The sequence below is a fragment of the Carassius auratus genome, chromosome 50 (assembly GCF_003368295.1).
Source record: "Carassius auratus strain Wakin chromosome 50, ASM336829v1, whole genome shotgun sequence".
Classification (NCBI taxonomy): domain Eukaryota; kingdom Metazoa; phylum Chordata; class Actinopteri; order Cypriniformes; family Cyprinidae; genus Carassius; species Carassius auratus.
Window position 1 is genome coordinate 2,428,019 of NC_039292.1, and position 27,305 is coordinate 2,455,323.

At 36.3% G+C, this 27,305-nt stretch overlaps 2 protein-coding genes across 2 annotated transcripts; one reads left to right on the forward strand and one right to left on the reverse strand.

Moving 5' to 3' along the window:
* Positions 1-845: 845 nt before the first annotated feature.
* LOC113066426 (uncharacterized) lies at positions 846-2,691 on the reverse strand. The gene is made up of 2 exons (XM_026238321.1): positions 2,503-2,691; positions 846-2,423 (listed from the first exon to the last, which is right to left on the reverse strand). The coding sequence occupies exons 1-2, from the start codon at positions 2,582-2,584 to the stop codon at positions 1,114-1,116; spliced, it is 1,392 nt and encodes a 463-aa protein (XP_026094106.1). The 5' UTR covers positions 2,585-2,691; the 3' UTR covers positions 846-1,113.
* A 16,907-nt stretch (positions 2,692-19,598) lies between these two features.
* On the forward strand, positions 19,599-23,095 carry LOC113066624 (arg8-vasotocin receptor-like). Its single transcript, XM_026238556.1, has 2 exons — positions 19,599-20,862; positions 22,470-23,095. Exons 1-2 carry the CDS (start codon positions 20,007-20,009, stop codon positions 22,745-22,747), a joined length of 1,134 nt encoding a protein of 377 aa, XP_026094341.1. The 5' UTR covers positions 19,599-20,006; the 3' UTR covers positions 22,748-23,095.
* Positions 23,096-27,305: the final 4,210 nt, after the last annotated feature.

Consider the following 27,305-nt stretch of genomic DNA (forward strand, 5'->3'; position numbering starts at 1 on the left):
CATTTAAAAAAGTGGACAATTCGGACATTCAGAGAACATTCAAAAATGAAATCCCAGCTAGCAAAAATATGTTATAATAACATTTTGCATATGTTCTCATTAGGTTATGAAAACATAAGCAAAATGTTAATATAACATGTTTTTGTTAGCTGGGATGGTACAGTAATGGTGTCAGATGGTCACACTAATATACGTATTGTCACTGAAGGATTATCACATTTATATGGGATTTATATTCAAAGGATGGTACAGTACGTGCCCAAACAATAATCATAAACAGTAATAACAAAATTAAACATTTTCGTTTTGCAGCACTGTGGCTCTAGGCCCTGGATGTTGCTTTAATATCTAAATGAGTCATTATAAATGTTTCTAATATCTTAAATCTCCAATATTAACAACGCCTAAAGCACGGGAGACAAAGGAAGGAATGATCTCGCTGTTCACGAGTGAAAACACCATGAATCTTCAGGGACTAGATCTGGGTGATTAGCGTTAAAGAGAAGAACGTTTGTAAAAGATGAAGTTTGCAACTTCCTACATGGACAAGCTTAATTGTACTCTTGACAAAAACAGAAGTTTAAAAGGGTTTGTTGGGCTAAATTGGTTTAACCGGCCAACTGAAGTTGCCATTGTCTAAAGATAGCAAACTAGAAATGCTTCCTCTGAAAACATCATAGTTTAAACTTTTACACTGCATTTTAAAAGTTTGAGTTTGCTAAGGCTGTTAAATGTTTTTGAAAGAAGTTTTTTCTGCTTTCCAAGACTACATTTAATCAAATGTGTGTATTTACATACATCAAAATATTTTTTCCAAATCATTTTATTCCAAAATGCTGATAAACACAATATATTATTAGAAATTGGGTGGAAATGACACTGCGCAGAAAATGTTCGAGAGTTTCCTGTGATGTCTGTGTTGATGTTAAACGCTCGTTAGTAAACAAAATAAATAAGATGATCATAAGAGAGATTATTTCCTGAAAGTACGCAGTGCCACAAATACCCTTATAGTTAAAGAAACATCAATAAATGTTTGAAATATTAACATTACCCTAAAATCAATATCAGCATTAACTTCAGTTATCAGTTATCTATTAACTATTATCGGCTTCAAATTACTGATAAAATATAATGGAATAATATACTGTATAAAAATGATATTAAAGACCCAATAAATACAAAAAAACATGGAAAAATCAGGAAAAAAATAACACATTTAACGGAATCACTTTTTAAATGGTAATACATTTTAGTAAATCCTAATATGAGCAGGAATATTGTCATCTTCAGTCCAAACAGATCAAACACAGTCACCAACCCCATCGAGAGCGTCACTCCAAAGAAACAAAACAGGAATAACTTTAATGCAAAAATTTGAGTTGTAGGAGCTTGCATTTGATTTGGTATAATGGAGTAAATAGTGTATAAGTGAGCTCCGAATGTGACTCCGGGAGCAGCATGGCACGCTACGAGCACATCTGACCACGTCCGTACACTGACAGCTGTTCCTACAGTCAGCCCCAGACCTGCTATCAACACTATACTGGGAAACGTGAAGATCATGACTAAAAACATCATGATTCGGTGTCCGTGTGGTGAGTTTGTGAAGTCGTTATACGCAGAAGCCACGGTGAAAGTTGAGGATGCAATCAAATTTAAAGGAACAGCAACATCTGGATTGAGAGTCTCTCTTAAAGTGAGGGAAAAGATAGCAAGCATGCACAGTGTTTCGGCAAAATGGAAATGTCCATGTCGTACTGCAGTGAAAATAAAAGCAGCGTTCAGTAAAATGAGTAAAATCCATCGTGCATCATAGTTTTCAGAGCGCTTCTGATTTCCTTCATGCACACTTTGACTGGAATCTTTTCTGGTTTCTAATTCTTGAGTCACTATTGAGTGAAATCTGTGATCGTTGAGCCAAACTAACTTGTGTATTTCTGCTACGAGAGCTGCTCTTTGAGCAGGTTTTGGTTCAGAGTCTCTAATGATGTGAAATCTTCCTCCACACGCGTCGATCATGTCTCTGGACGCTCCTGTCAGAGGTTCCTGGTGGTTTTGGAGCAGAAGCACGATGCAGTACTGCATTACTTCTGCTCCCAGCAGCTCCTGAGCTCGTTTCTCAATATCACACTGCTGTGATTGTTGATCTTCCAGATTCAGGAGCATTAGAACAACGTGAGGTCCAGGAGACGAGAGAAACAGCGCTGTTGTGAAGGTCTGTCTCTCTGTGTGCTCCTCACAGAGGTTTGATCCAGTGACCAGCATCATTCGACGAGCCCCGTCTGTAATTACTGGAGTCTTCTCAATCTCTCTGTCCTCCTGTCCTCCGTCTTTCCTTCCTGACAGAAGATCTGAAGCACTGAATCTGGACTGACCTCGGATCCCCACCATCAGGATCCTCACCTCATCCTCACGAGAAGCTGAGAGAGAGTGGGAAACCATCAAGCAATAATAGAGTGAGAACACATGAAGTTAGGAAATGAGTAAGAGATGCATTACCTTCAGCTTGCTCGGACGTGGTGTGAAACAGAAGAATCAGTGTGAAGAGCACGTTGGTTTTTGTCTGGATTAATTTCATCATGCAACCTAATGCTAAATGTTGCCTAGCTTTAAAAATCTTTTACTTGAGTGACTAGGAATATAAAGACGAGTGGTTTTTGCTTTAAGAGTAGCTGTGTCCTGCCTTTTGTTTTGCTAAAAATGCTACGCTCAACAAGTCTGGGTTTACCAGTTTGACAGGTTCTCTGGAAATGGCAGGGATCCAGACTTGTGTTTATATATAGCTATTTATTTCATTTTTTCTGGCATTGAGACCTTAATTTGTTAGCGGTCGCAGACGTAAATTTGTGCATAGAAATAATAGACCAGTAGAAGCAGTGAACGGTGCTATATGCACTTTCATGAGATCATGAAATACATGAAATGCTGCTTAACGCATGCATCACAGTAAAAACCATCATGTTTAATACAAACAGTGTTAAAATATGTTTTAACCATGTGCATTTAAAAATGTCATACTGGTGACAAGAGGGTTTTAAATGTGTTTTTTTTATCAGCAGATCCATTACCTTCTGCTCCATGGTGAGGCCTTGCGAACATTTACATCATAATCTACCAAAGCTGCTGGAAATAGTCGTATGACTCCAGATTCTCATGCATAAGGTTCTTTGAGCAATGCATTCTTCATATTGATCCATTTGCATGTGTCCTGGTCTCTGGTTGTCTTGGCCGTCGTTTTGAAACCAGACTGAGCTGCCGTATTTGTTCAGGATGGGTCCATCAACGCGTTCTGGCCTGAGGTCAGCGTAAAACCTTCTCTTCATCACCTTATCTTCCAGACATCTCTGCCGTTGGCCAAGCTCAGGATGTCTTCGTCGCTGTTATTCCAACATCATAAGTTTTTGCTGTTTGTGTTGGGATGTTCAATCACACTGTAATCCAAAACTCTGAAGGGTTTGTGCCTTAGACCTTGACATTTTCTTCTGGCTCGGACGGCAGTGATGAAGTGGAAACTCAACAGGGGTCTTGCTTTCCGCTCACCCAAGGCCAAGACTTTCATTCTGTCGATGGAAAACAAGGTCGGCCAGAAACCATAAACGATCAGTGTTTTTTTAGGTGAAAATCTGCGACTTCTAGAGCAAGGATTCACAGTTTTTTTTATTGCATTATACCTTCAAGATAAAATATTTACTTGAAGTGAGATTTTAAAGGAATAGTGCACCCAAAAATTTAAAACTGGCTGAAAATGTGCACACTCTCGGAGCATCCAAGATTAGGATGAGTTTGTTTCTTCATCAGATTTGGAGAAATGTAGGATCACATCACCTGCTCTCCAATGGATGTGAATGGGTGCCGTCAGAATGAGAGTTCAGACAGCTGATAAAAACATCATCCAAGATGTAGATGAGTTTGTTTCTTCATCAGATTTGGAGAAATGTAGGATCACATCACCTGCTCTCCAATGGATGTGAATGGGTGCCGTCAGAATGAGTGTCCAAACAGCTGATAAAAACATCATCCAAGATGTAGATGATTTTGTTTCGTCATCAGATTTGGAGAAATGTAGGATAACATCACCTGCTCTCCAATGGATGTGAATGGGTGCCGTCAGAATGAGAGTCCAAACAGCTGATAAAAACATCATCCAAGATGTAGATGAGTTTGTTTCTTTATCAGATTTGGAGAAATGTAGCATCACATCACCTGCTCTCCAATGGATGTGAATGGGTGCCGTCAGAATGAGAGTCCAAACAGCTGATAAAAACATCATCCAAGATGTAGATGAGTTTGTTTCTTTATCAGATTTGGAGAAATGTAGCATCACATCACCTGCTCTCCAATGGATGTGAATGGGTGCCGTCAGAATGAGAGTTCAGACAGCTGATAAAAACATCATCCAAGATGTAGATGAGTTTGTTTCTTCATCAGATTTGGAGAAATGTAGGATCACATCACCTGCTCTCCAATGGATGTGAATGTGAGTCTCAACAGCTGATAAAAACATCACAAGTAATCCTTGAACATCTGGAGAAGACAAGATGAAACAAATCTAGCATTAAAGCATGTATTCACATAATCCAAATAAACGAATGCTTCCTTTATTATTGGCTTGTCATTAATTCCCAGTTTGGGAAACCCTGCTCTTTAGTTTTCCCAGTGGTGGACAGTAACGGAGTAGCTTTACTTCGTTACTGTACTTAAGTACATTTTTCAAGTATCTGTACTTTACTGGAGTAGTTTTATTTTGAGTAACTTTTACTTTTACTTCACTACATTCCAAAGCATAAGATCGTACTTTTAACTTCACTACATTTCATAAAACATATCGTTACTCCCTATAATATATCACGTGCTCCGACACGCAGAAGCGGTGTCTGATTCATCATGAACGAACTGAGTCTTTTCAAAATAAACTTTACTCAGATCGCGAATCGCACTAAACGATTCGTTTACGAATTAGAATGATCCGATTGCAGCTGTTCTGGAGTCGACCACTCACTGATTCAAATGAACCGTTTAGTGCGAGTCTCCAGAAGTAAGAACCGGGAGATCTTGTGAGCGTGTGAGTATGATGTTGCTAAGTTATTAATGTCGAAATTTAGGATTAATTATTGTAACTGAAAATCATATTTAGGTCAAAATTGTCAGTTGTTTGGGAACTAAATCCGCTGTAAATAGAGAATTATTTAAGCCCACTGAAATGCTCCAGTGCAAAGCAGACACATCTATCAGCGTCTCCGTGTATTAGGTTAAAAAATAAAATAAAATAACCTTAAACTAACACAGATTAAATAAAATACCTTATGCTTGTCCAAATTCCCCGCAACCGTAATATTAACAGATTGGAAATTGAGTTATTTCTTACATTCTTTGGTCGAAGTTTTCAGATCGGTAATTCGGAGCCTGTTCGCGACTCGGTTGATTCAGATCGGCATTTCGGAGCCTGTTCGCGACTCGGTTGATTCAGATCGGCATTTCGGAGCCTGTTCGCGACTCGGTTGATTCAGATCGGCATTTCGGAGACTGTTCGCGACTCGGTTGATTCAGATCGGCATTTCGGAGCCTGTTCGCGACTCGGTTGATTCAGATCGGCACTTCGGAGCCTGTTCGCGACTCGGTTGATTCAGATCGGCACTTCGGAGCCTGTTCGCGACTCGGTTGATTCAGATCGGGACTTCGGAGCCTGTTCGCGACTCGGTTGATTCAGATCGGCACTTCGGAGCCTGTTCGCTACTCGGTTGATTCAGATCGGGACTTCGGAGCCTGTTCGCGACTCGGTTGATTCTGATCGGGATATCGGAGCATGTTTGAGATTTTTTTTAATTCAGATCTGGACATCGAAGCAGGAAGTGTTTGTCAAACAGTTAATTGGTGATAAATGAATATTTGGACTTGAGGCTTTTTTTTACTTGTCGATTCAGCATGAACATGGACCCACACACAAAGGTGGACACACTCTAGACTTAATCATCAGTAGAGCTCTAACTTTTTCATCCATTGTTATTAAGGACGTTATTCATAACCGCACTGAAAATAAGTAAATATTGTTAGCTGATGCTAACTGTGTAGCTAACAAGCTTGCTGGTGCTAACTTGAGGTAATTTTTATAAATAATGTCCAAATATTTTTATTCAACCACCTATATGTAGGTGGCGTAGTCCATATCAACGTAGTCCATATCAACAACAAAAATATATCTTGACTCCATATAGTGGTTATTTTGGAAAAAATCCCAGGTATTTTGAGCAGTAGGATTATAAAAAAAAAAAGTGCTAATATAAAATTAAATTAGCCTATATAAAATTGCAAACATCTATCTTTCAGTACTTTTTTACTTAAGTACATAAAAAATTTAGTACTTTTGTACTTTCACTTGAGTAAAATTGAAAAAGGAGTACTTTTACTTTTACTGGAGTAATATTTTATTATACGTATCTGTACTTTTACTCAAGTACTTGATTTGTGTACTTCGTCCACCACTGAGTTTTCCTCACTTATATAGTCATTTTTGCAATCATCAACATTGGCATTATTACAGCACTTTCCTACTTTCTCCAAAAGTTGTCTCGCTCTCTGTTTTTGTCCTCTTATTTAGTGAGAGCGGCTCATATATGACTCTGTTTATGATCGTTTCATGACTCGGCATGCAGCAGATCTTATAAGACGCTGCTGTCTGATCATGGAGTTTACCGACACTTTTGTTTTCACAGACACAAAAACACACATCAAACTCCTTCCTTTCGACATTCTCAATCTTATCCCTTGACCTTTTCACCCCAAAATGAACATTTACGCACCCTCATATCATTTTCTAAATGTGAAACACAACAGAAGACGGTATACACGATCCTTAAGAAAATGAACCATGGTTTTATTTATCACGGTAAAGTTTTATTACAAATACCATGGTTAAATTATAGTTAGTGTAGCAAAAGCATGGTTCATTTGTGGTTGTCAGTTTTGGGAATGGCATGAAATCCTAATGCACCTGTGTAGAGTTTGTTCTCTGTTGCCTGGAGCCTTTAACAGTAGTTTATCTGTCAACATTAATCATTTTTACAGCTTCGCATATAAAGATGCAGGAAAGGAAAAAGAGGCACACATCTCAGTGTCAGGTTGAGTTTGTTGAGACCAAGATAGAGCTAATATAACTTTGAAACGTTGCAGTGTGATTGCCAAAATGTTTTGCTAGGGCATCGTATGGCACCTCTAGCTTTTGAACAAATCACACATTTCAAGCACTCCAGAGAAAGTCTGAGGTTGAAAGCTATGTGAGGTCACATAGCTCATTTATTCCAGCCTTATCTTTCTTTCTTCAGCCGTGTCATGTGATCAGATGTTGTGCACGTGTTTGGTTTGGCTTTTCTGTTCACGATTCTGATAAAATACCTTCGTAGTGCATTCCTCACAAAATAAGTGTGATTCAACATATTCATCATTTCAGATAGCTTAAAATTAAAGTATTGGCACACTGTGAAATTCACGAAAAATGGCCCAGAATTGTCCAGGTCACGTTTCGCAGCAAAATATAAATATTTAAATTATAAATGATTTGTAGTTTATTTTGCATAAAGAAAATGTCCAATTATGAAATATTTATCATAATATATTATGATACTAGACTCAAAACGCATCTGTTTAGCTGTGCATTTGTTGAAGGAGCACTGTCCAATGTCCGAACTGATTGCACTATATTTTCACTGTTTTATTATTATTTTTATGTAAAATCATTTTCTAACTGTTTTTAAAGTTTAATCATTTTAAAAGTTTTAAAATTACTTGTTTTATTTTTGTTATTTTTTTTCTTCATGATTATTTTTCTTTCTTTTATGTAAAGCACTTTGAATTACCATTGTGTACGAAATGTGCTATATAAATAAACTTGCCTTGCCTTGCCTAAATATATTTCATAATAGGACATTTTCTGTATGCAAAATAAAATGAAAAGAATGTATTACTTTATTATTTTTTATAAATTATATATATATATATATATATATATATATATATATATATATATATATATATATATATATATATATATATATATATATATTTAGAAATTATTTTTATTTTATTTTGCATAAAGAACATTTCAAATTCTGAAATATTTATTATAATATATTTATTATAATATATTATATTACATATATTTCATAATAGGACATTTTCTTTATGCAAAATACAATTTAAATGTATTCTTTTATTATTTTTTATAAATTATATATTTATATATATATATATATATATATATATATATATATATATATATATATATATATATATTATTTTGGTTACAATTAATTAATAAAATAAATCCAGTAATGCAGTGTGATATATATCCAGTGTCTTTCATTCATCCATCATTGTGTCATTTATCTGTCAATTAATAAAAATCAAATAACCCTAAAAATTCTCAGAAGCTGTATTATAAAATAATGAGTAAAAGTAAAAAACATGGCTAACATTCTCATATTACTGTAATGTAAACAATTATGAAGTGTATTGGTAGTATTTGTTTCAGTGATTGTATTTTGTTCACCTCTGATCAGCTGTCCGTCTCCAAAAGACCGTGGCGTCTCTGCTTTCTCTCCTAATTCAGATTGGCTCTGTTCACACTACACTGATTTAATGTGAATCTGTTTTTGTCACTAGCTGAATTTCTCGGGGGTTGTAAAACGCAGTTATATAACAGGACTGACTCTGATTCTTCTTCTGTAGACTTTTTGTTTCTTGTGATCTAATTACAGACCCTCAAAGCTGATAAAGGACAGAGACCTTTCATTTCTGACCCATTAATAATCAAATTAGTTCAGTACACATCTGGTGACTAACAGAGCAAAATTGCCATCAGAGGGAAATTTTATCTTTTGCTTTATTTAATTAAAATATTACACCCCTGAAACTCTGTTTAAATATGAGAGGTCAGTTTTTCTTTATGATGAAAATCGCCTTTAATTAAACAGTGACTCATGCTTTAATATCTGAGCGACACAAGCGACAATATAAAATCACCTCCATTAACCTTTGCCATTGTGAGTTAGATAATTGATTTTGCATAATTCAAGTACCTCTGGGATGAGGGTTTAGTGAATAACATGTTTCATATTTGTTGCTAAGGTATTGATTTTTATTTATTTATTTTATACATCATCGGGTGAGCTCACTGAACAATTGCACTTCTTTAGCATGCTTTTTTTTAGTTTAAAGGTTCTTTAAAGGAAACGTTCTTCCAAATGTGAAATTTTACTCATCCTCAGGCCATCGAAGATCAAACATTAGGATGAGTTTGTTTCTTCATCAGATTTGGAGAAATGTATCATTGCATCACTTGCTCACCAATGGATGTAAATGGGTGCCGTCAGAACGAGAGTCCAAACAGCTGATAAAAACATCATTCAAGATTTAGATGAGTTTGTTTTTTCATCAGATTTGGTGAAATGTAGCATTGCATCACTGCTCACCAATGGAAATGAATGGGTGCCGTCAGAATGAGAGTCCAAACAGCTGATAAAAACATCCTCCAAGATTTAGATGAGTTTGTTTCTTCATCAGATTTGGAGAAATGTAGCATTGCATCACTCGCTCTCCAATGGATGTGAATGGGTGCCGTCAGAACGAGATTCCAAACAGCTGATAAAAACATCCTCCAAGATTTAGATGAGTTTGTTTCTTCATCAGATTTGGAGAAATGTAGCATTGCATCACTCGCTCTCCAATGGAAGTAAATGGGTGCCGTCAGAATGAGTCCAAACAGTTGATAAAAACATCACAATAATCCAAAGCACTCCAGACGATCAGTAAACATCTGGAGAAGACGAAAGCTGCATGTTTGCAAGAAACAAATCCAGTTCAGGAACCATTCATTCAAAGGTGAAAAAACATTTTTTATTTTAAAGACTAGATCTAAACAGAGGTTTATATTTGCATTCATACCTCACATTCAGCATGCAAATACACCGTGTGCGTCAGAAGTGTAATTGAGGGTTGAACTATGATAACACTGATTGGGTGACATTTCAACTTAGCGTAGCGTAGCATACTGACAAGACGACTCCCTGAGCATTCTGGGATGTTGACCTGCATTAATGAGCCATATCGTTCTTCATAGCAGCTCATGAATGCAGTTGATAATCTCAGGAGAATGTGGGACATTTTTCATTGAATTCACAGTTTCTCTTTCCTAGCAGCCACATACCTCTTCCACTTCCCTGGATTAGGATTCTGCAGTATTTCACTGTTTATTTGTCCGATCCAAGCACAGAATGTCGGTGCATTTCATTGGGAGATGCGCTGTGCACCAAACTGAATATCTGAAGTAACCCACAAACTCTCTTATCACCTTTTGACCAGGCATTTGTTTATATACTGTATATTCGACGTGCATCCGAACCAGTCCAAAGATGTGTTTTCCAGAAGGCAACAATCCTTTCAGGTTTGAGTTTGTGTCGTTGCTGCAATGCTTTGAATAGTCGTGATTAAAATTCAGCGTCCATCCAGGAATGCTACATGAATCTGGTCTGGCGCTGTTTCAGAAAAACAAGGCAAGTGCAAAACCATGCAACAGTGGTCAGCATTAAACACAGAATATGATGATTACTTTCCTGGAAGCAGTGTTTAACGTTCCACTCGAGGGGGTTTTGTGAACTTTATTTGCTTTTATTTAAATCATGGTGATTGTCTGAAATATCATTGTTTTGATTCCAGTCATGGAAGAAAGTCTTATTTTCGTGTGGCTTGACTTGGACACACACACCCCCCACCCCCACATCAGATCCACTTTTAATTGTCATATAGTGTATTTTCTCCATTAACCCTGTACTTTACATTGTGAATTCCAAGGCTGGCTCGGAAATGGAACTTTCTCTGGGATCTTGGCCAGAACAGAAGAAGGGGAATTTATCAGATAACAATGAGCTCGCTGATGACTTTATAATGGACACGAGAAGCAAGGCATGGCACGTTTATTTATATAGCACATTTCATACACAATAACAATTCAAAGTGCGTTACATAAAAGAAAAGAAAACAATAATAATAATTTTTAAAAATCACAACAATAAAGCAAGGAATTTAAAAACTTTGAGAAAGTTTTAAAAAAATTATATATAATTTTTTTTCTCTTAAAAAAAAAAAAAAATATATATATATATATATATATATATATATATATATATATATATATATATATATATATATATATATATATATTATTTTATTTATTTATTTTTTTTAAGAGATTTTTTTTTTTTATAAATTTTAAAAAATTCACAACAATATATATATTGCAGCTTAGTTTTATTTTACAGCCATATTCAACCATTGTTTTAGATTGGTTTGATAGATTGCTGATTATTCATATCTGATTCAGTGATTATCATAACAACGTTTAGGTGGCTTTAATGTGACTTTGTGTTAATGCAGAAAGAAAACTGCAGAATAAAACCCATTTAAACATTTTAAATGCTCAAAAGAAAGAAGAAAGTAAGGTTTGATTATTAAATCGATTTAATTTCCCTGAGATGTGAATCCTGTCATAGACTTAAATACTTTCCTTTAATTATTAACAGTAATATTTAAGAGAATCTCTAAATGGTGTGCAATAATGTGTTTTGCACGATCACACACATTAGTCTCTCTGTGTGAAAGTCTCAACTGAGCCGAATAATGACACTATCATCTTAAACTGAATGATTCGTAACTGATGAATTTACAACATTTTTATTTCAGCTTATGTGAAGCTGCTTTGGAACAATCTGTATTTTATAAAGCGCTTTATTAATAACTGTGATCTGGCTTGACTTTAACGCTGAACCTTCTTCCCCTCGGGTTCTCGCCTCATTAAGAAAACACGACTGCAGAAATATAATGCATTGTGTATATGATGCACATACAGAATAGAATTACAACATGCAAAAACGTTATAAGCACAGTATAAAGAGAAAGCATGGTTACATCAGTCCACAAGAGTGATGTAAAAACACATGGTGATTTATTACCTTGATTTTCTAATGAACAATAAAACCAAATGTTGCAAAGCCTACGCAATCTGGAGAGAAGGTCTGAATTAAAATGACATAAAAACGCCAGCAGAATGATGCTGATGAATAATGCATGTGACGTTTCCACATTAGAGCGTGTTTCCTGACCCACACTTCTTGTGAAACGCTTGACATTCAGTTGGTTTAGTTTGTTCCTAGTTCGAGCCATGGCCTGAAGTCACTATGTGAACTGGTTTTCTCCAGGAAGGAGATCATTATGTCTGGTTTTCGGCTGTCACGTCACTGTTGAGTCCCCAGTCGAATCCTTAAGAGGGGTCGGTTTGACCCGCGCCGACCACAAGCCTGAATTCCACAGTCCTGGTTAAAATACTTAAGAGTTGTGCAACAATGAGAAAAAAACTCTTTATTTATTATTAGATATAGCCAAAGTAGTGTTGCGCGATATTTATCATCGACGTTAATAATTGATGTTTTAAAGATGCGCAAACGGACATTTTCCAGAATATATGGATAAAACAAAAACATCTTTAGCATCCAAAGGAAATGTGATGAAGCCTATTAGAATATAGTTAAAATGCCATTCAAGTTATTAAAACAAAAATACCCCATTATATTAACATTTTAAATTTTATGCATTTAGCAGACGCTTTTATCCAAAATGACACAGGCTAACGTTTTTTAACCTAACGTGCTCCTTGGGAATCGAACCCACAACCTTATATATATATAAGATATGATATGATATAGTTAAGCAATATCACACAAGCATGAGTGAAGTTTTCCCAAACATCAGCACAATCGTGAATGTTGTATTGATTTTATACAACAGATCAACAAATAAAAAAGTTAATATTGAGAAAGTTTGTCACAGTGTCTGGGTGGTGTTCCCTGGGGTTCCACTAGATGTCCTCCTTTCCCACGGTGTCTGTCACTTTATGAACCTTCTGTTCCCTTATTTGGTCACCTTCCTACTTGTTTGGGTTAATTGATTATTCCCCACCTGTCTCCAGTTCCCTCATTACCTTCTGTGTATTTATACACAGTTGAATGTCTGATATTCACGTCCGTCTCAAGTCTTGTATTTGCTGTGTCTTGTCAGTATATGTTCTGGATTGATGTTTTGGTTTTGACCCCTGCATGGACTGTTTTCTCTATTGGATTTACCCTTGATAAATGACTTACACGCACTTGGTTCTATCTCCGTGGTTTTGAACGAATCACTTGAGTCAGTGACTCAATGATCCATCCATAAAGATTTCTAAATGAAACAGCTGACAGTCAGTGAGGGGAGTTTATTTACACTTTTTTTTATGCAAATGGAACTAGAACTTCACGTGTAATGAGGAAAGTGTGAAAACACTCCTCTAAAAAGCTTGGGGTGTTACTAGGCTTCTGATTCTACATGCAATGGCTCCCATCCGCTTATTTGTCGATGGGTCATGACCAGATGTTTGTTCTGCATGACTGCTGCTGTGTGTGAGCACGCACGCATGTTTCTGTATGTCCTAACGGGGGCCAGTAAACCGAACTGGTTTCTATTATAGTCGAGTTTAGAGCTAAAATAGCAGACATCCGTCCTGGTTCACTGCAGTGGTTCAGAGAGAAGCCCAGGGTTAGAAAACAAGCCATTGTCCATTCCCTCTACTTCACGGGCAACAACCATCATTTCACAATAATCAGTGTTGGGATGCTACTAACTAAAATCCATTTTGTCGATTCATTTTTTTGGTGTGTTGGATTATTTGTTTGTCTGCCCCTTTATTTTCATCTACTTTCAATGACACCTAGCTTGTAGTTGGGCCAGCTAGTTTCTAGGTAGCCTCCCCAGCACTGGTGGAGGTCTGGTGGATGTTGATTGTTTGTAAGAAACGGTCTGTGATCAGTACAAAAGGTCAGTTTGAAGCAGATATGATGCAGAATGCCAGCGAGAGACACTCAGAGTATCCCATAATCCCCCTGAGTCCCAATCAGAGACGACTTTCACATGACACTTCATATGCAGGAGTCACTTGTGAATCATCTTCTCTCGAAACAGCCCTCCAAGAGCTGGTGGGGAGGGGTTTAAAGACTGTTTTATTTGGATCTTGTTGGTGGAAAAGCCTCCCAGTTTGTGCTTTGCTCTCAGAACCCATAATCATTCATGCGGTTGTCAAGTCTTTTTGAATATGATTAGCCAGATGACAATTTAAGTGGAATAAACAGAATAAAGCTTCTTGGTTTTAACTAATCTTTTAAATTTTATGTCTTGGATTATAGTCTTACAGGAATTTTGTGATCAGTGGTAAAATTCCATTAGAGATTCCTTTGGTTTGAACTTCAGTGGGAAAACAATGTCTCATGATGACGAGTTAAAAAACTAAAAACTGATGAATGTGCTCCATGTCAAAGTATCAGTTTCACCAAAAGCATTGATGTTAATGTCAAAGTTTTGGGAAGATCTCAGTGGAAAATATATGTGGTGGGTTGATTCCCCTTCAAACTGTGAACCTATGACTCAAAACATTGATCTGTTTGTTTGAGCAACTTGACACAGCAACATTGATTCGACCAATGGCGTGAGAATGGGGCGGGGCCATCTGTGAGCCGACCAATAGTAGACGTGCTTGATAACATGCTTGACAACAGTTCTTGTTTTTGGCAATTTGGTTTGGTGACACTACAAACTTCACCACATGTCTAAATGTCATTGCATACATTATTGATATTGCCTACTTCCATCCAAAAAGCCAGTACATTGCCAGAGGCTCAAAAGATGACACCAAGACACGAAAACATATTTTCCAAAAGTGATTATTTATCATTGACATTAGATTTCCACACCAATTTCCAGGTTCCACGTCCAATGTCAGCTGGCATTATGCTCTTTTCCAAGCAGAACACTGGAAACTTAGTTGGAGCTAGTTTCAAATTGAATAGACTGCAAAATGACTTCATGCATCCACTAAAATCACCTTGACATCAAATGAATTAAAATGTGTTCTTGCTTTGAAAACAAGACTTTTATTTCCAAATACATTTTAATTCCACTGCAGATGTTGTGAACCTTTATTAACATGATTAAAATATAACATTGTTCCATTTAATATAACGACTATCGGTGCTGGGTAGTAACAGATTACATGCAATCTGGATTTTAAACATAAACATACTCTTCGTATTTTATACCAATATGGTTTAAAATTATCCTGTCTGCGATAAATGAATTAGTAATCCAAAAGTAATCCAAAAGTAATCCAAAAGTAATCCAAAAGTAGTCCAAAAGTAGTCCAATTATATTACTGAAAATTCGTAATGTAATGGATTACTTTACTAGTTACTAATCTGGAATCAGTAATGGATTACTATTTGTAAGTAATCTACTCAGAAGTGATTACTGCTAATGTAATATTTGTAAGAAGCATACGGTTCTTAGTAAGAAGTCATTTTTCAAAAATCAATATCTAAGAGTTCAGAAATAGTTTAAATGAAAAACTCAAAGCTATTTACTACTGTATTTAAATATTTTGCACAATACGATATATAATGTCTATATGAGCTTCAATAATTGTGGTACCATCCAAACTGTCTTCAAGATTGGGCGAATTGATCCATCACAAAAAAAAATAAAAAAAAATAAAACAAAAATATGGTTTGAAATTAATTCCTATAATATTTTTAAGAGTTACATAACATGCATACACAAACATGTTATATAGGGTCCATATCCGAGTCCAATAAAATCTGAACCTTTGTTTGCAAAGCTGTGCGTCTATCAAAAAAGAAGCCTATTTTAATAAATATATTAAACTTCTATAATAGTGTTTAAATTTGTCAATATGTGTGTGTCTCATAAGTCTCATCAACTCTCACAAATGATTTCTGATTTAATTTGAAAACACACTTGAAGGTCATTAAACCAGCGTTCGTAATAGAGGGCGACAGATGGGAAATTCTCCTTGGTTTTCACCATTGACTTTTAACAATAATATAACAATCTTTTAGTTCTAAAGTGATGATATATGCTTCTGTAGATGCCACAAGTCAGTGTGATCTTAACTTATACATTATACAAGTTTAGTTCTCTATGTATGAATCCCAAAACATATCAACCAGTTAGAAAAGTTGCTCATCAGACTAATATAGAAAATACATGTGTCCTTAATGTTTGAGAATCAAGTGGCAAGATGTATCTTGTTTCTCGCTTCATTAGAATAGCGTACATGAGTCAGTTCTCAGCGTAGTATGATAATTGATCCCCGTCCGAGGTAAACACCAGACCATCTGGATCTGGATTTTTGTGATTAATTCTTTATTAGACCGTCTGGATCTCGACAGCTGAATTGAGAAGAAACAGGTGTCCTGATGGTTTCTGAACATCCCTTCGGTGGACGACTCCGAGTTCTGCGTCTTCTTTCTCAAACTGTTCTCTGATCCCAAAGACAGAAGTGAGAGATGTGAATTGGTTGACGTCACATGGATCCGAGACATGCAGTGCAACAGCTTCCTCAGTGGTTTGTGACCGATAGCCGTGTCCGATTATGAAACATTGTGTTGCACAAACAATATTTCTTCTCTGTGTTTCTCATTGTGTACTGTGAGTAAAACACTCTCAGTCTCTAGAGTGTGATTCGACAGACTAGAGACATTCGCCTCTAGCGCTAAGAGTCAGAAATATTGTTATATGTATTGTATTTTATCAGTTAATAAATTAACAGCACCTTCTCCGTAAAAAGACACATGATGTAAGGAATCGTTCATGTCTGGTGCAATAGTGATTCTTAGTTAACATCTTTAATATCATTTTAAATAACCCTTGACAAAGCTTGCAAACATTTGCAGTCAAACATAAGGAGCTGATATCTTGGGCTCTGTCTTGAGAATGAACTCACTCACACACACACACACACACACACACACTTCCCATTGTCCAGACTGGAACCGCAGGATGCTCTCTTTCTGGGAATAGAGTGTCTATGTTTGATGGGAAGTTTGGGACTCTTATCACAGACTGTGATGTGTGGGTTGTGAGTTATAGTGTTGGTCACAGAGATCAGCGTGAGTTCTCAGCATCACCGCTGGAAGCGCACAGATAGTGCGTGCGGTTTGATGTCAGGAGGACAGATGTTGCAGAGATGCTTTACCATGACGTGTATCTCTTCATAACAATGCATTACATTGTGCTTGTTTTGTGAGATTAATATGTATTGAAAAGCGAATCTCACAAGGTCATTTCAGAGGAAAAGTAACTGAATTATATATATATATATTTGTTTGATATTTATTGGAGGGTAAATTTCATTTAAAAAAAATATATATATATTTTGCATAAATAAATGTAATTCTATTTTATGGATGGTTGCTAGAGTTTTTTTAAGATGCAATATTTAATACAATTATTTTGATATATATTGTATTTATTTTTTTAACTATATATCATTGTATTATTTTGTAATAAGTTGCCAGTATTATTTAAATAATGAATAATTTTATTTTTACATTACAATAGTATACTTGAACGTTTTCAGATCAAATGCGATCTCTCTGAAATTTTAAGTGACAAATATTGAAATATAATATCTCAAATATTGAGTGACATGAAGGCAAGTAATTAATGGCAGTTCTTATTTTTGGAGTGAACTATTTCTGTAAGAAAAATTCTTATTGATTCATTTCTTAGTGATTTAAATATTACTGCATCAAAAAGTTAAATGGACAGAGTGCGGAAGCTTTAAAACCAGCATGAGTATAATGCACCCAATCTGCAAAGAAGCAAAAACAGACAAAGTGAGGCAAATATTTGAAGACTGACACACGAGATGGAATGGGTATTAATAGGCTTTTATATGCATATCTCTCTTTAACTAAAAAAAAAGACAAGTGAAGAGGTAGAAAGGGATTAATGGGTGAAAAAGAAGAAAGTGCAATGATATTAGACATTCAGCTCCATTACTGCAGTATTTATAGAGACCATTATTGAATTGTAATCATGTGTGCATGATACTTACCCAGTGGCCAGTGTCTAGTTTTATTTGATTGCCAGAAAAGTCTCCAGATGAAAATGTGTTCTGAAGCAAAAGCAGCTGAGAAGCACAGATTTGCACAACTGCTGCCCATCCAGTGCCATTAGCTGAATAAAGAGAGACAGTGAGAGTCACCAACTGATCCATAAAGTAAATGAGGAATCATTTGGCCGCCAGCATACAAGCATACAAACAACTACTGTGCATTACCCAGTCACGCATTCAGCACAGACAATTACCTCTCACAGTTCTGCAGACAGTAAACTAATCTCAAATCTATTCATGCAATCTAGCCAAATCAAACTTTTGTGCAAACAAACCAGTCACATGCAACCCCACTTGTGTTACTTTGAATGCTTTTTAATTTAGTCTTAGCTCAGGTGAATGAACATTTCACTGATTAAAGCTTTATTTCACATCGTCTTGACAAAACTGAACAGTTGCGTATAAATAAACATGACATACAGGTCACCGTGACAAACTGGAGAGAACGTGGAGTTTTAGGACACTAGTAACAAATCGGCATTAGTTTATAACTTATGTTTCTTTTGTCAAATACTAAAATGTGCTTCATGTGGTAAAGTGCACGTGATTGATTTACTGATCTGAAATCCTGTTTTCACTCTTCTAGAACATTTTGTTTTGTCTTCGTCTGAGACAGCGACCGCTCTTTCCCACAATATTTAATACAAGGATTCCCATAATTTTCTAAATTGTGATCTTCAGCTCTAAAATATTGAATTGGCTGAATCTGGTTCTTTTGTTCAGTAAAACGTCCTCACATCTGGTTATGATGTGTGGTTCGAGCTGAAATGCAATACATTTTTGAGCTGGTTATTTTAAATGCTTTGTCCAAATGATTCACAAATTGGTCTGAATGATTCTTTAATGAATCATTTTTTATTTGAAGGAAACTGAATTTTTTAAAGTGCTTAGTCGGGTTTTTAAAGTCCAAAAATTTTATTTTCAGCTGTAACTTAACCAACATAGTTCAAAATCATTATGCAATGTATTGTTTTTTGAAAATTCATGAATTTGAAATCATGCTTCATTGTGTTTAACATAACAATGCCACCTTAGAAGTTTTTATTTTGTCTTGACACAATTAAAATAATATATTATTTTGTAAATATATTGCACGATATAGCATAATTGTCACAAAAATGCATAATTTATTAATTTAATGAATCCATTTAATTGTAATAATTTTATTGTATTTTAGAGTGAAAAGTGACCCAGACATGTTTTCGGCACAATTTAAAATATACACATATATTTTAAATATTTTTGCAATATATTGTATGTATGAATTCAATAATAAAAAATATATATATATTTTTGTTGTCTTTCACAAAAATTAGAAATTGAAATAAATGGAAATTGTGTCAATAAGAATTCATATTAAAGCTATTTATTTATATATACTTTTGAATTCATTCACAATAAAAATAATAATAATAATAATAATAAAATAAAGATCTTGTTCCATACTGGAGTTAGTGTGAGAATATTTTGTTCTTCTGAACTGTATGGGAATGTGTCAGTGCTGATCTTCACAGAGAGCAGACTTCAGGAGGGGTGTTTTCTCTAGGGTCCGGTGGGCTGTCTGTATGTACAGTATGTGACTGCACTGAGCTGCTGAACACCGGTGGGTTTGGCTCCGTGACTGAAATCTGAGGCGGCTTTAAAAGGCTTCGAGCAGAGCCACACACAGTCGAAGAGAAACAGTTGGAGCTCTGGGTTCATCTCCAATATTTAGAAACACTTTTTTGCCAAAGTAACTCTAAAGGTATTACTGAATAAGGGCAAAATGGAGATAGTTTATGTTCCAACCCTTGAGGGATTAAAACCTCCAACCTTTACGCAGATTTTAAACTAAGGTTTCACCATCTCTGGTTCGTGGCGGAGCTGCGCGCAACGGGACACCGGCGTCTCCATTTACGCACGTCGCTCACGCGCTCTTTAACGCGTCGGACCGCTGTCATTCTCGACTAATCTGACAATGGGACACCCGAGCAACACGTCGCACCCGGTCAACTCCACAGACCCGTTCGGACGCGACGAAGAAGTCGCGAAAATCGAGATCGCGGTCCTGAGCGTCACCTTCGCGGTCGCCGTGATCGGGAACTGCAGCGTGCTGGTGGCCATCCACAACACCAAGAAGAAGCCCTCCCGCATGCATCTGTTCATCAAACACCTGAGCCTGGCAGACCTGGTGGTCGCGTTCTTCCAGGTCCTCCCGCAGCTGTGCTGGGAAATAACCTTCCGTTTCTACGGCCCGGACTTTCTGTGCAGGATCGTCAAGCACCTGCAGGTGATGGGCATGTTCGCGTCCACTTACATGATGGTCATGATGACCCTAGACCGCTACATCGCCATCTGCCACCCTCTGAAGACCCTCCAGCAGTCCACCCGGAGGTCCCACATCATGATCGCGGGCACGTGGATCAGCAGTCTGCTCCTCAGCACGCCTCAGTACTTCATCTTCTCCCTCAGTGAGATCCAGAACGGCTCTGAGGTGTACGACTGCTGGGGTCACTTCATCCAGCCCTGGGGAGTGCGCGCGTACATCACCTGGATCACAGCGGGGATCTTCCTCATCCCGGTGATCATATTAATGACCAGCTACGGATTCATCTGCCACAGCATCAGAATGAACATCAGATATAAGACGAGGAAGACTCCTGCGGACGGGCTGATCGGGAAGAGCTCGGTGAGCAGCGTCACCACGATCTCCAGAGCGAAGCTACGCACCGTCAAGATGACCTTCGTCATCGTCCTCGCGTACATCATCTGCTGGGCGCCGTTCTTCACCGTGCAGATGTGGTCTGTGTGGGACAAGAACTTCAGCTGGGACGGTGAGGGAAAACATGTCTAAAGTAACACTTTTTCAAAACCCAATATTTAAATATAGCGTTTAATTTCACTACAAAATAATGACAGTATTGTATAACCGATGAATGTACATTAAGCATGTCAACTTTCATATATTTAATTTCTATTTAAAGTATTACAATTATGCACCATTCATATTAGCATTAATATAAATTATGTGTGCATGCATATATGTTAAGTGTTAAATATGCAGCACTTTTTAATAAGGTTCATATCATTGAAAACATTGAATTATATCATTAACGAAAAATATTATGTTGTGTAATGCTTAAAAAATTAATATGCATTCAAAAAGTGCAATGTACATTTAAGTCATATTTGTATAAGCATTAAATATGTAAAACCGCTTTATAATAAATTACATATCTTTTAAACACAATATTTAATCATACCACAAATAAAATTTGTGTTGTGTAACGTTGTAACAGATTCAAAATGTTCAAAAGCAATGCACATTTGATTAATGCATTATGCATTATGGGCAATGTTTTATAACAACTTAAATGGCATTAAATCTATTAGGTTGTATTTTTAAAGATTTAAAATATCATGCATTTCATTAATATTTCATATTTACATATATATTAATATTGGATTGCACACTGTACAAAGTGAAAATGAGCTGTTATTTTATTTCTTCCTGATCTGACTCTTAAAACACTGGTTGATTTGGTATTATTGTTATTTAAATTAATATTAATATTCAAATATAAACATAAAACATATTGTAATCATAAGGCATGAATACATTCCCCTATTCAGTAATCTTTATTAAAAGTGAATATACTGTATTGTGATAATGGGTTTATAATATACCAGGATGTTTAGGAGCTTCAGACGGCTGCTGTTGGAAAGAAATGTTAACGTGTTGAATTTCATCTCCTGATATACTTATAAAGATGGTTTGAGAAATCACCAGATCAGAATACTGTGTCTGAACAGAACAGCTGCATGATTTATGTAAATCTAACATTAAAAACGCCACATGAGCTGATGCGATGTTTAGTCAAAAGTAGCTTCGAGACCATTTTTTAAAATTTATTTAAAATAAATGAATTACTAGTTTAGTCATATGATATTTTACACTAATATCTGGCAACACAGTAGACTAATCAACTTCTTCAGAATGACTGAAAAACCAAATAAGTAAAAAAAAAAAAAAAAAAATATATATATATATATATATATATATAAAAATTCTAGAATCTACGATTTTTATTGACAATTTTACCTGTATAAATTAATGTTTGCCTCTTTTTGCTGAAATAAAGACACTATGTAATATAATAATTTTAATAAAACTAGATCAGTTCTGGTCCTGGATGCTGATTGGCCGGTACAGTGACTCTAGATTCTGATTGGATGACGGATGTTCTAAGCTGTTAGATTGTTGCATTCCATGATAAACATTGTTCCGATGTTGCTTAGCAACTGTAAACAGTCAACAGTGAGTCGTAGAACTGTGTGTTCCGTGGGGAAAGAATGATTTTTTTGGACTGTTTATTAGACACTCTCTTTATTTCAAGCTTTTGCAGCTAATGTTTCTGTGTGTGTGTGTGTGTGTGTGTAGATTCAGAGAACACGGCCGTCACTCTGTCTGCGCTGCTGGCCAGTCTGAACAGCTGCTGTAACCCGTGGATCTACATGGTTTTCAGCGGACACCTCCTGCAGGACTTCGCTCACTGCTTCCCCTGCAGTCACCAGATCCAGCAGAGCTTCCGGAAGGAGGATTCGGACAGCAGCAGCCTGCGGAGAATCACGCTGCTCTCCAAAGCTGCCAACCGCAGCCCCACGGGCAGCTCGGGCACCTGGAGAGAGTTCGATCCCTCGGCTCCGGCCGAGACGTGACGCAGGAGTCAGGATCACAGATCTGCTCTTCAGTCAGACTCTCAGCGGGGAGATGTGAGGCGAGCGTGCACCATTACTGCTCAGGAGATGCGACGGAGTCTGAAAACTAAAAACAGACTTGTGTTGTCACCCAGGAACAGTCTAGAGCTGTGACATCACTGTGACATGAGCGTTTGATGAGGAATGATGCAGTTCATATGGAGTTAGAGGTCTCTTCTGCTCTTAAAGGCTGCATTTATTTGATCAAACATATTTTGAAATATTATTACAATTTGAAATTACTTGAATATATTGTAAAGTAAAATTGATCTGTATTTTCAGTATCATTCCTCCAGTCTTCAGTGGCACATGGTCTTCAGAAATCATAATAATATAATACATTTCTGATTATCAATGTTGAAAACAGCATTTTTATCCAAAATTAATACTTTTTATTTAGCAAGGATGAAATAAATTCAGCAAAAGTACATATCTATTTCAAATAAATACTCTTTTCATCATATAATAATACATGTTTCTTCAGTAAATCATCATATTATTCTGATTTCTGAAGATCATGTGACGCTGAAGACTGGAGGAATGATGCTGAAAATACAGCGGAGCATCACAGAAATAAATTACACTTTAACACAGATTCACACAGAAAACAGTCAGTTTAAATGTTAATAATATTTTCATTTTTTACAGCATCTTTTGATCAAATATAGACACATTTACAAAGTGACTTGAGGTTGTTCTATTGTAAATCTATATTTATTGATCATGCTTCACAGCCTCTGGTCTCGTATATAGCTCGTGGGAAGATGGAAACACGGTCAGTCTCTCTGGGGACTGTGGCATTTCCTGCGACAAACATCTAATGAAGCCAGCACTGGATTTATACTGGTCAAAGTAAACCAGAAACCAGAGCACGCGTGTGGTTTCACACTAAATATATCACTTTCCAGAATATAAATGAATGTTGCACTATATAAAACATAGGATACGCTCTGCTTTATGAAATATTAGCCTCACTGTGGTGGCATGAAACCTACCAGCATGAGATGTGTGCTATAAATGAATGTTTTCACATGACCAGTCAGGTCTTTACCGGACTCTTTTCAGGAGTTTTGATATATATAAGCTGAGAAATTTGAGCAGTTAATGCTGTTCATGTATATAGTAAGTGTGTATATAAACAGATGGTCTATATTTGCTTGTATGTGTTAAAAAGAAATGTTTTTTTAAAGAAAATACTGAAATGTTCAGCTATGAAAGCTTGTTTCTGCTATGGAAAAGTAACACAAAAAAAATAATTGCAAATAATTGCAAGAAAAAAAGTCAGGATTTTCAGATTTAACCTTAAAAAGTCAAAATTCTGAAAACGTATAACCTTTCTTTTTTTATTTTATCCCGTGGCAGAAACAGGCTTCCAAACTCACAGAATTGTTCCCTGCCAACTTTAAATGTGTTGCACCTCTTACAAACGTGTCTGTGTCTCCATGTGCCAAATCCAATAAATCAAACCTTTAAGAAATATTAGTTCTGGATGTGTGGTGACTAATGTGTTTTTAGCAATCGAGCCGTCTCTAGGACCATCTGCCATTCAGATGCAGCATTATATGAACTGCAAGCGTAACTTTGTGCTAGCTGTTTTCATACTGCTGGGAATAAGCACAAGTGGTCCGACTGAAACGCTTTGGGGAAGTGTGTAACCAGCGGTCTAACCGATGCTAGCTGCTAGTTTAGTGACAGATCCAGTGTGTTACATTAGCATGAGTGTTTTTTTCTCTGCACTCTATCTCAAAATGTGCAAAATGCTACAGCAGACATTTCTTTACAAGATGCCTGGTAGGATCCTTTCCAAACATCCCATAATCGCTCGAGAGCTTCCTGTTTGAGGACACACGTCCTCTCCTGCATTAACCTTTATTCTCCTCTCCAGTCTGTGAGACCAGAGACCAAACAGCTGCGGTGTGTGTGTGTGTGTGTGTGTGTGTGTGTGTGAGAGAGAGAGAGAGAGAGAGAGAGAGACAGTCTCCAAAGTTTTCAGATTCACATGTTTTTTAACATTCTCTCTTACCATCTTTGACCTTAATCTATTCCAGAGACAGCCGTGAAGCAGGAAAACCGACGGAAGAAATGATTCCGGATCGAGCCACATGTAAATCACGTAAGATGTTTCTTTTCTGTGGGATGATGATGATGGAGAGATGTGATATGAAAACCAAGAACACGTTGTGTTTTCTTAATCGTTTCCATGAAATCCTACTTGCTGAAGAATAATAACAGCCTGAAACAAACAGGTTTTGTGGTCTGAGCTGGTCTAAACTGGTTTAGATGATCCCCTGTTGTGCACAGCCAGCATTAACATACTCTCATGGTATTTATTCATATTTAAAAAAAAACATTTAATTTCATTAAAAAAAGTTTACATTGTCATAGACAGAAATAGATTTATATTTATATATTTTAAAGTTTTAGTAAATGTATTATGTGCTTTTATCATTTTTATTAGTGTATGCTTCATTAAAATATTTCAATGTATCTTTAATTTATGCTGATTTCACTTTTAGTTTTAGTACCTTAAACTTAGATGACAATGCAATATTTAAAATTTTCGTTTTTTTTCCAACTTTATTTGAGTAAAGAAAACACATTTGAAATATTATTTTTTTTAGTTAACAGTAACAACCTTGATTCTGTCCAGTTATCCTAATTCTATGCTGTTTATTGGCAGCTTTATACTTTAAAATAAGAGTTTCATTTATTTATTTATTTATTTACTTGCATCTTATTTTTTTATTTATTAATTTTTATTGGCATGCTTTACGATTCCATGTATAAAATATTTTTTTTATATAGTGGAAAAAGGTTCTTTAGATTATTGAAATGCTCATCACACTCAAAAAAAATATATATTTTAAGATAATTTTCTGGGGGGAATCAAAAAAGGTTCTTTTATGACTTTTAAAAGCTTTATTTGTAAGAGTGATTTGATGCCACTAACTTGGAAAAGTTCCTCAGAAGTGTTTATGGTATCAGCCTCATCCGATGCAGTCTGATACAGCAGAGCCAATCAGATTAGAGCTTGCCAAATGGAAAAAGCAGCATCCAGTTCTTCATTTTAGTCCAAGGACTGTGAGGCATCGCTCCTGACCAGTGGAAACCAGTGTCATCAGTTTTCTTCAGCAGGCAATCCAGGGTCCGATTAATATTGCTTGTGTTTCCTACAGCCATGATTTCTCATGTATCTGAGAACGGGTGTAGGTCTGAAGAAAGCCTGCAGTGCTCTTCTGATGACAAACGGCCTTTTGTCTCAGGAGCCGAAGCCGTAACGGAGAAATGAGCACGAAACAGAAAACTGAGAGGATATCTTCCCTAAAGCTTCAAAACTAGTCGCTCTGAACAAGATGTTCTCTCAGAGTTGGTCTGCATTCATTCATTCTGATCTGCTGAACATAGCTTTCAATAAATGATGAAGCTTGTGCAACTTTTGTGCAAAACCCTCCAACATCACACGAGCATGCACGCTTTCCTAACCCATGGTGTCTGTTGTTTTGGAAAGTATCTCAGTTCGTCTGGACCTCATCTGTAAATGATCTGAGCTCAGTGATGCGTTTAGGACACCGAGCTTCGATTTTCACTTGTTTACGGCACAACGGCCCCAGAGAAGCTCTGAAGCGCTGAAATGTCAATTCTGTTGCTTTTTAAGACTGTAAAGGTTTCCTTTCTTAAAGTTACCTCTGACTTAACAAGCACCCAGAACACCTTGACAAACGCATGCATATCTCTTTCATACATGTGACCGGTCTCGAGTCTCTGAGGTGTATATGCATTGCTAAGAACCTCATCTGAACAACTTTAAAGATGATTTTCTCAATATTTAGTTTTTTTTTTTTTGCTCCCTCAGATTCCAGATTTTAAAATAGTTGTATCTCAGACAAATATTGTCCTCCGAACAAACCACACATCACTGGAGAGATGATTTATTCAGCTTCAGATCATGCATACATCTCAAACTGACTCTTAAGACACTTTTTAATCTGTAGAGAGCTTCTCTAACATTTTGGGGCCAGGGGAACATTTCCCAAGAACCTCCTCATTATCACAACAGAGATTAAACATATGCTTACTACAATTTGTAAATGCGATTGGAACCTTTTTTAGTTTTTCAAGACACTGCTTTAATGGTTCAATTAAATTGCAATCAAAAAGCACATCTAATAAACTGAAAGCATAAAACTTATAAAATGTAACAATAATTTATTATCATTTTTACAGTAATAGGGCCCTATGAAACACTTTCTTTCTTTCTTTCTTTCTTTTATTTTTTAGAAGATTCTGTGTTGCTTTTTTCCCCCTGGGTCTTTGATTTAATACACATGTATTATCAAAAATGGTGGTAATAAGATAAAGGCATAAAACAATAACTTTTCAAATATAATCAAATGAGAATTTAACTATTTCTTACAGTTTTGGCCAAACAGATTTCTGGATAACAGAGGTTTACTGTTCAAATGTAAATTACTACTAATAAATCAGAAACGTTTTTAAAGACAATAAACACACGGATGCA